At 46.0% G+C, this 10,428-nt stretch overlaps 1 protein-coding gene across 1 annotated transcript in view; it reads right to left on the bottom strand.

Moving 5' to 3' along the window:
- Positions 1–1,878: 1,878 nt before the first annotated feature.
- Positions 1,879–10,428, bottom strand: part of POGLUT2 (protein O-glucosyltransferase 2) — a 28,859-nt gene continuing 20,309 nt past the window's right edge. The window contains exons 9-10 of the mRNA XM_044428654.1: positions 9,287–9,391; positions 1,879–2,064 (exon numbers count right to left, since the gene is read on the bottom strand). Of these exons, the coding sequence (XP_044284589.1) occupies positions 2,047–2,064; positions 9,287–9,391 (123 nt within the window). The 3' untranslated portion in view covers positions 1,879–2,046. The remainder of the gene's footprint in view (positions 2,065–9,286; positions 9,392–10,428) is intronic.

Below are 10,428 nucleotides of genomic sequence, written 5' to 3'. Positions count from 1 at the left end.
GTATTTGTCGCCAAATAGACTAACCAAGATGTTTCCAAGTATGTCAAATGGATGTTGGAAATGTTAACATAAATTGGGTACCTTCTATTATATGTGGTGGACTTGCGATAAAGCAAAAAAGTATTGGATTAAAATACATAAATGGCTTGAGGAAATGTTACAAAAATCCTTAGCTTTTAAACCTGAAGTTTTCTTATTAGGCATTATACCTGTTGATATTAGTAAACAAGAAATGTACTTGATTTTACATGTAATTACTGCAGCGAGGATTGCATTTGCCCAGCACTGGAACAGTGAAGAACCACCCACCGATGAACGGATCCTAAAAAAGATCTTGAACTGTGCAGAAATGGACAGATTGACTTTGTCATTGAAGGAGAAAGAAGATACTGATTTCTATCAAACTTGGGACTCTTTTTATTGGCTAGAGAAACAGGACTTCATACAGATTTAGGTATGTTTTTAAGTTACCATAAATAGAAAAAATGTGGGGGCTGACCCAGCAGGTCCAATGTTTCTGATGATTGTTGTTTTTAGTTTTTCTTTGTATTAGGATTTTGAATAAAATTTTTCTCCTTTATCTTGTTAGCCATCTTCATAAAGCAGCTTAGAATCCATTCCACACAGTTTTATTGAAATGTAGCAGGTGGATAATTAACGTGGCTGACCCCATAAAACAGCAGTTGGTTGTCACGCATGGTCTGTGTTTGGCTGAGAATAAAGAGAGTGGAGGACAGGTTTGAAACTCGTGCTTTTCAAGTTGTTGCCCTTATATTTTACATGTTGTGAGATATCACCAATTGAAAAGCACTACTCTGTATTCCACTTCAGAGATGACCCTTGTTTGTTCTCACCTGCCTAGCTGGTGTTTAGATGCATGGCAAGGGTGGACAGGGGAATGCTCTGTTAATAACAGACACAGACTTTTTGCTGTGCCTCTGGTTCTCTGCATCAGGGGCAAGGTGTGAATAGCATTAACAGAACCATTTCCTGAGTGTGCAATAAAGATATCCCTGAACTCATCAGAGGTTTTAAGAGACTCATTTCAGAACTGGTCAGTTACCCTACCCAGACCAAATAGCTATTAATTTTGATCTACAACATTGGAAAAAATAAACTAGGGCTTTTGCCAGTTCTTTGAAGAACTCGGTATGGTATGAGGTGTGAGTACAAATAAGAACGCACAGATTTGTATGATGCTTATTTTAATAAGAAACTGCCTCATTATCTAATTGTAATCCATTTTTCTGGGTTACCATTTTAAACATGGTGCACACAATTTCATTTTTTAATGTTAATGAGGGCACAGGTTGCCTATTCTATCCCTAGAATACAATACTGAGCTTTAGTCTTTGTACCTGCAATAATGATATTGACTTCATTGGGAACAATATATATTTTAGGAATACAGATACAAATTAGGGAGTTGTTAATTTACATATTGACCTGGTTTGCATGGGATCCTGGGTTTAACGATCTGGGTTTAACGATCCAGGAACTGACATAGCTGAATGGAAGCAAGCAAATTCATTGCCATTTCCAATTTCAATCAGCTTTCTGTTCCTGGGTTGTTGTCATGACATGCAAACATGACAGTCTGGTTTGTATATCATATTTAGTGTTAAACCCAGAGATTTAAGCCAATGACAAACCATGGGTTTAAAGTCTGGGTTCTTTAACCTTAACCCAGAATACTAGATTTGCACTTCATGGCAAGAACCCAGGAATGGGATATTGCCCCTGAGTTTCAGAGGTGGGAGATAGCACACATGCATGCTCACAAAGAACCCATGGTTTGTTAATCATAGTTTGCTTGATTTTGCAAACTGGACTGCTGTAGCTTGGATTGTAAATGAAGACAAAAAACCAATACTTTTCTTAAAATAAAAATACAACTTTATGGAAAGAATATTTATTTTAAAAAATTATAAAAAACAGTATTGTAGGAATACAGCACAATAGAAGGCATTCAAACTATTGCACCCTTAGTTTTTTATTCAAATACAAATATAGGCAAATATTGCAAGCAACTTTTCCCTTCTTCCATTAAAGTTCCTCTTTTACCTGTAAATAAGAAGAATACATAGCTGTTGGTAATTTTACTATGAAGGCAGTCCTAAAATTCTGCTTTACTTTAATGCTGTTCTAACCAGGCTGTTCTGCTATGCAAAACCCCTTTCTGTGTAGATTCTTGTACAGACAGGAAACGCAGAGAAGAATAAGTTCTGATTAATGGATTCTGCTGGCCAGTGGCTATTTCAAGCTACTAGAATGCATCATAGCTGCTTGTTTGAATGTGAATAGAAAGGATACATTTGTACATTTGAAGTGGGAGTAAAGGTGTACATCTCTAGATTTTGCGGCTGCCTGAGATAAGCCACTAGAGCTTCAGGGATGCTTCTGTTAGAGTGGGACAGATGGTTCTCTGGGACTACTGCTGCTTTGTCTGCTATCTACTCAGCTATGTATCTATAGACAGATAACATCCATTCCATAACCTGTGTTTACTTCTATAGTTCATGTCAGCCCCTCAGGGATGTCAAAAACTGCACACATGGTGGAATTCATTCTTGCTACCGTGCCGTTACTACTTTCCACTCCTGCCCATCTTTGGGGCCATAGCCCTTTGTGGCATGAGGTGCACAGGCATGTTCAGTGTTTTGATCCAGAAGCTGGATTGTGAAGATTGTGACTTCTGTGTCAAAAAGGCAGGTTGCTTACCTGTAACTGATGTTCTTCGAGTGGCCTCTGTGCAGTCATACATATGGATGCTGTGCCTGCGCAGTGCCTAGGCCGGAAGATTAAAAAGCTAACGGTTTTTGGTGGGAAAATTCCGCTCCCCTCCCCCTTCATGGTATAAATAGAGCGGAGTGTCCGCCATTTTGTTCAGTCTTGAAGACCGAACGTTCGCCCTCTACAGGTTAAGAATAAAATTAGTTGCAAACGGCATTGAGCCCCAACAGTACCGATGCAAAGTATAGTACGGTACTGAGAACAATATCCACTCACCGGCATTTACCATTGGTACCGATGCAAATTACAGCGTGGTACTGAGGCAGTATGTAATGATGGACACCGAATGGGGCTGGTGGGTGGGTTGTGTGACTGCACAGATGGCCACTCGAAGAACATCAGTTACAGGTAAGCAACCTGCCTTTCTTCATTGTGGCCTCTGTGCATCACACATATGAGTGATTAGCAAGCTTACCCAACTTGGAGGAGGGAGGTGTCATCAGCGAAGAACGGACGAAAGAACAGCTCTGCCGAAAGAGCAGTCCTGCCTGGCGCGCACATCAAGCCCATAGTGCTTGGCGAAAGTGCATGGCCCTGACCACGTTGCAGCTTTACAGATATCTTGGAGTGGGACCCCAGCGGCAAAGGCAGACAAAGTCGCAACAGCTCGTGTGGAGTGACCCCTGGGGGTAACGGGTAAGTCTATTTTTGATAGTTGATAGGCCAGGACAATAGTCTGGGTGATCCAGTGCGACAGCCTTTGAGGTGTGACTGGAAGTCCTTTGTCATGTTTGGAGTACTTAACAAAGAGTCTGTTCGTACGACGGAGGGATTCCGTACAGGAGCGATAGAAAGCCAGGCAGCAGCAAACATCAAGGGTATGTAGAGCCCGCTCTATTGGATTCGACGGCGCTGGAAAGAAGGCTGGCAGAACGATACCTTGACTCAAGTGGAATGGTGTAGCCACTTTAGGAAGAAAGGAAGAATCCATACAAAGAACAACCTTTTCCTTATGGAAATTAAGATATGGAGGGTCTATGCGGAGAGCAGGAAGTTTGCTTGCTCTCCAAGCTGATGTCACCGCTATGAGGAAAGCTGTTTTCTAGGACACCAGGCGTAGGTTGACAGTCGCCAGTGGCTCAAACGGAGATTTGGTAAGTGCTTGGAGTACAACCGAAAGGCTCCAGGTTGGCATAGGAGGGCGAATAGAAGGGTGTAGGTTCTGTAACCCCCAAAGGAAACGTCGAAGTAGAGGTTGAGAGAAAACTGAAATCCCTTGAAGTGCACCACGATAGTGTGAAATAGCGGCTACATAAACTTTAATGGATGACGGTTTCAGTCCCAAATGATAAAGTTCCAAGAGAAATTGTAAAATATTGTCAATTGAGGCCATTCCAGGAGAAAAAGAATGGCGTTCTGCAAAGGAGGAAAATCTCTTCCATTTAGCCGCATAAGAGTGACGAGTGGACGGTCTTAGAGCAGATGTGAGAATCGCCTGAATTTCCTGGTCAACAGTCACCGGTAGCAAAGCAGTTGTCGTTGAAACCGACCTAGGGGCCGTCGGTACAGTGGAGTGAATACATTCCGGTAGAGGTTCGGATGTCGTCGGTACCGACGCAGCAGAATGACTCAAGTGATCCGCCATGCTGTCAACCACAAGGCAGTCAGATCCGGATGTCGGATCGCTCCATTTTGCTGCGTTAATAGCTGAGGAATAGATGGGAGGCGAAGAAATGTCCCTTTGGATAGACGAAGAAGGGTGGCGAACCATGGTTGTTTCGGCCACCATGGAGTTATTATTATTCCTGTGGCATTCTCTTGAGATATCTTTGCTATCATTTTTGTTAGAAGTGGAATTGGGGGAAACGCATAAAAGGCTATGTTGTCCCAGGGGATCATAAGGGCATCTCCCATCGATCCCGAGCCTATGCCTGCCCTGGAACAGTATAGGGCACATACTCTGTTGTCGCAAGTGGCAAACAAGTCCAAGTCCGGATAGCCCCACAAATGGAAGAGGTCGTAGCATATTTGTCTGTCCATCTCCCATTCGTGCGTTGTTGACGTATGTCTGCTCAACATGTCTGCTTCAGTGTTGTCGGTCCCTGCGAGGTGGACTGCTAGAAGCATAATGTCCCTCGGTATGCACCAGTCCCAAATGGCCATCGAGAGACGTGCTAAAGGTAGCGATTTTGTGCCGCCCTGTTTGTTGATGTAGAAGACAGCCGGTATGTTGTCCGATGCAATCTGGACAACTTGTTGGCATAGGACAGTCTCAAAAGCCCCTAGGACGTTGAAAATCGCCTGTAGTTCGAGGACGTTGATGTGCTTCTTTGCTTCCTGTTGGTTCCAAGTTCCCTGAACCTGAAGGTCCGCACATGTTGCGCCCCATCCAGTAGTGACGCGTCTGTATACAGGGTCTTCGTTGGATGAGGTGTTCGGAACGGGACACCGACAGACAGGTTGCTCGGAATGGTCCACCAAATTAGAGTGTTGAGTATCACAGACGGAATTCGGATCAGTTTGTTGGGAGAATCTCGCTGTGGGCAAAATGACGTGTTGAAAAACAGCTGCATGGTCCGCATCCATAGTCTGGCATACGGGACAATGGCAACTGTAGCAGCCATGTGCCCCAATAGTCTCTGAATAGATAAAGCCGGAACCGTTCCTAGCGTTCGGATTTGATGGATGTGGGCACATAAGGTAGCGAGATGGTCCAGAGGGAGGAAAGCTCTTTCCCGTGTGGAGTTGAGACATACCCCGATAAAGTCGATGACCTGCGTGGGAATAAGGGATGATTTTTCGTGGTTAATACATAGTCCAAGATCATCAAACAAGGCACAGGTCATGTGTATTGCAGACAGAAGCCCTTGTTTAGTTTGGGAGACAATTAGCCAGTCGTCTAAATATGGGTATATTTGCACTCCTCTTGTCTGTAAGTGCGCACATACTGGTGCCATACACTTCGTAAAAACTCGAGGGGCGGTGGCCAGGCCAAAGGGTAGCACAGCATATTCGAACAAGTCGAGCCCAACAGTGAAACGCGGGAAATGTCTATGTGAAGGATGGATAACAATATGAAAATAAGCATCCTTCAAATCTAAGGAGGCGAACCAATCCTCTCTCTTCAGTAATGGAAAAATATTCTGTAAAGTGGTCATCCAAAACTTGTTTGTTTTGATGTATTTGTTAAGATTCCGTAAGTCCAAAATCGGACAAAGACCACTGTCTCTTTTCGGGACCGTGAAGTATCTGGAGTAGAATCCGTGCAATCCCTCCAAGCGGGATAGTTGTCGAATCGCGCCCTTGCAAAGCAACTGAGAGACTTCTTTGCACAGTACCGATGAAGAAAATGTAAATCAAATCGGACACGGTGGAGGGACGACATCAAATTCTATCCTATATCCGAACTGAATGATAGACAACACCCACCTATCAGATGTAATGGACTCCCAAATGGGGAGTCGGCCCTGGAGCCGGTCCCCAAAAGGGAGAGGGAAAGGTGGTGTGGGGAGAGAGAGAATGGTTCGCCCGGACCATCAACGTGGACATTTGTCAGCATCGAAGCGCCGCCGGCCCTGGAGGAAACGTTGCTGCGGCTGTTGTCTTCGCCGTTGCTGTCTTTGTTGGTAGTGTTGCCGAGGGTGGAATTGTGGATGGTAAGAGGAACGAGGCCCTTGCCACTTACGCCTCTGTTGAGGAAGCTCCATGCGGCACGCGGTCATACGCGATTCGTGTATCACTTTTAACTTGAAGTCGGTTTGCTGATGGAATAACCCGGTACCGTCGAATGGCATTTCCTCGATCCTCCATTTCATCTCGTCGGGGAAATTGCAATTACGAAGCCATGCATGTCGGCGCAGCGAGATGGCATTCATGAGAGCTCTCGAATTGGTATCTACGTGATGTCGTGCGGTAGATAATTGCTGCACTGCTACCTGCATAGCTTCCTTGATGAATACCCTGGCAAGCTCGGCTTGGCGGTCTGGAAGGGAGGAAGCAACGTTATCCAGTTTTTGCATAATGAAATACTGGTAATGTGCCAGTGTTGCTTCATAGTTTGATAAGCGCACGCCGAGTCCAGAGGCCGCATAGACTCAGCGGGCGAGCATATCGATCTTCCTCCCTTCCTTGTCGCAAGGGGCTATGTGTCCTCTGGACTCCCTGCCCTGGGTGGATTCAACGACAACAGAGTTCGGGCGTGGATGGTGAATCAGGAATGGAATGTCGTCCTCCAGAACTCTGTACACGGCCTCATACCGACGGGAGGTCGCTTGCGGTTGGGCCAGTTGATCCCAGGGTTGGACCATAGCCTGCCGAAGTGTGGTAATAAGCGGCAGGACTATGGCCGCGGACTGTTCTCCCCTCACGACATCATAGAAGTGATCCGTGGATGGGCCCGGCTGTTGACTAGCCTCAATCTCTAGTGAACGGACGAGGTAGGACATGAGCTCCGTAAAGGAGACATGTGGCTCATCGGGCGATGCCGGTCCTTGGGAGGCGACTGCTACATCCGGGGATGTAGAGTCAACCTCGGATTCGTCTGAATCCAGATAATAAAGTGGACGGTCACTCGAAGACGACATTTCTGGGGAGGTTGGACGTCCCCTCTCCACATGCCTGGCCATCGAAGGTGAATCTCTTGGGGCCGATGGAGACGCACGATCCTGAGGGTAGTACGAATAAGATTGAGAGCCACCCCAGTCTGGGAAGGCACCATATCTGTGCATCCTTCAGTCGTCACCCCGGTATTCGGACGAGCGGCTGCGGCGCCTTGGAGGCGAAGGTGACTCCACAGGTGGCTCAGTCATGGGCACTGGAGTCGGAGACCATTCCCTCGGTGGGGAGTCTCTAATCTCGCCAGCAGAGATAGACTCCTGAAGTGGCTCCTCCACTTGTTGGGTCGGCATGCTCTCAGGCCAAATGAGAGGCCTGGGGGATCCCGGCGGTGTTACCTGCATAGTAAGTTGCAGGGCCGGTCCCAAAGGGGTCGGTACCGTGGCGGCGGACAGTACCGAAAAAACAGACAAACCCGAGCCCCGGTGTGTGGGGCGATCCGGTTTCTTGGTCTTGTGAGTGGGTTTATCTGCCTTCTCCTTCCTCGGAACTTTACGAGTGGAAGGCTTATCCGAACCTGTATGCTTGCGCTTCTCCCGTTTTTTGGCTGGGGAAGAAGGCGGCACCTGGGTCTCTGCTGGAGTAGTGCCTTCAGCTGAAGGATGCTGAGGAGGAGCGGTGGAAGCGGGACGCTTCGGAGGAGTGCTCACAGTTGGGGTGGAGCATGGAGGAGGCGGTGCTGCTGAAGAGGAACCAGGCCGTAAGAGCAGTTGGTCCGATTGCATCAAGGCCTGGTCCCAGAGGAGCTTGCGGAGACGGTTCTCCCTGTTCTTCTGTGCTTGCTTGGTAAAGGCCAAGCAATGGCCGCACTTGTCGGTTCTATGCCCCTCGCCGAGGCAGAGGAGGCATAGATCATGCGGATCCGCAGGTGACATTTTGGATCCGCATGCGGTGCATTTGCGAAAGGCCGCTCGCTGCGCCATTGTGGAAAAAGAAGAAAAGATGACAGGATAGAGGGTAAGATAATATTTTTTGTTTTTTTGTTTGTTTGTTTTTTTTTGAGAAGAAGAAAAAGAGAGGGATAAAGGCAAAAGGAACAGTAAGGACTCAAGATCTTAGCAAGGACGTTAACAGGCACGAGGCACAGCGAACAGTGGTCGCAAAGACTGAACAAAATGGCGGACACTCCGCTCTAGTTATACCACGAAGGGGGAGGGGAGCAGAGTTTTCCCGCCAAAAACCATTAGCTTTTTAATCTTCCGGCCTAGGCACTGCGCAGGCGCAGCACCCATATGTGTGATGCACAGTGGCCACGACGAAGAATGTGCCAAAACTAGAATACAGAATACGTCCAAGTGATTATTTTTTTTCTTCATATGTAACACATAACCCTGTGCTCTCTAGACCTACAAACTGGAGCTTTTTCTGCAGCCTCAGTGCTCTGGTTTGCTAAGTGCAACAGCTCAGCATAGCTTAATTTACCTACGGGGCGGTTGTGTTTTGCTGGGCACTAAAGGGGACCATTTTTGCACAACACCTGAGGGTGCTCAGCTTGCCAATTCATGTTTTGTTTTAGAGTTGTTTAAGTGCTTTTTCACCCTCAAAGAACCCGTGCCACCAGGATTCACACAACACAACCAGCCAGGTGTCCAGAGATGCCTATCGTGACATGACAGTGGGTGATTTAAGCCATGGTGGGCTGGTCATGATGTAACCTATGGGAGGTGCCCAGGTCTGATGACTTGGCAGCATTCAACTTGTATCCAGACAGGATCAGTAGTTTTCAATTACACTGCCAGAGTTATGAGACTTTCTCTTTCCTTACCCTGTTGTCCTGTGGAAAAGCAGCTAGGGAATCTCTTTTGGCACTTGTATTAAAATCTGTGTTCCCCAGCTCAGATTCTGAGCATGTGAGGTAGACAGTGTTTCTATAAAGTTAAATGTCTATAAAGGACACTCAGTAGACAGTTGCTGTAATGTTAACTTGCACATACTGTACCTGTTTTCGGTAACAGCTACAGGGAAAGAGGTCATCATCAGGCTGTTCCACTTTTTCCATGCCATCTCTAACTTTTGGGTCACTCACTTGTAATTTGGAATATTCCTAATTTGAAGTGAAAAAGTACTTTTTATTTTGTTCACTCAACTTTCACAGCCTGGGCATGATAAATCTGTAGCCAACAAATTGCCCATTGTGCCAAGAAACTTCTTGAAGACCATGAGATTCAATATCACAAGGGCTGTAAGCTGATATGGGCCCCATCTGGGGACTTGCTGAAATATCAGTATCTCCGTGTTAATGCACAGACATTTTCAGCTGTGTTTTGGGAGGGGCTTTCCAGAGCCAGGTTCTTTGATCTTTCCTGATTGCTGCTTTGAACAACATATCCCTCTATATTAGAAAGGGATTTGTGGGAATCTGGAATGCATCTTTAGCAAAATGCCAACTTTAATTTTTAGGGCATACCTTTCACACAGTGCTTACTTGCAGATCTCGATTATTAAACTATTAATGTTTTTAAAGCTGCCTTTAATCTGAACTGGCTGCCTTCAGATGTGGCTGAAAAAAGAATACTTTGAAATATTACTACAAGACCAACACTGGTCTATGCAACAGTGGTGGGACTGGAGGCTGTGAGAGTGCTTGTGCAGACTATGGGGAAAATTAATGCATTCAGGACTATGTAATACAAAAGATGGCACAAGGAGTGGTGCAGGATCAGAAGAAAGACTAATTTAGCATTCTGTCCCCACACTGGCCAATCAGCTGCCCATGGGAAACCCACAGGCAGTATTCATTGCAGTAAGTATTCAGACTGCACATACTGTCCCATACTTGCAGACTAGCACAATAACTACCATTCTTTATGTCTTATCTTTCTCTATTGCCCAATAGCCAATTTAGGCATGGTGTGCATTGATAGGAGAGTCTGAAATTACTACCACTGAGCCAATCTCAGTTTTGTGGGGAGATAATATAGGGGTGGAGAAAGGCAGAAATCATGTAGGCTTCCTTCAGCATCTCAAAGGAAAGGTGGTGTTTAAATGTAACTAATGAATACAGAACTGCTCAGGAAGGGGTGACCTGCATGTCAATATGGTGTGCACATTGCCTCCCTGGGAAATCTCTGATGGTGAGGG

The sequence above is a fragment of the Varanus komodoensis genome, unplaced genomic scaffold (genome assembly GCF_004798865.1).
Source record: "Varanus komodoensis strain SLA01 unplaced genomic scaffold, ASM479886v1 scaffold2, whole genome shotgun sequence".
Taxonomy (NCBI): Eukaryota; Metazoa; Chordata; class Lepidosauria; order Squamata; family Varanidae; genus Varanus; species Varanus komodoensis.
The sequence above is the reverse complement of the archived record's forward strand: the minus strand, read 5'-3'. Positions and strand labels throughout refer to the sequence as shown.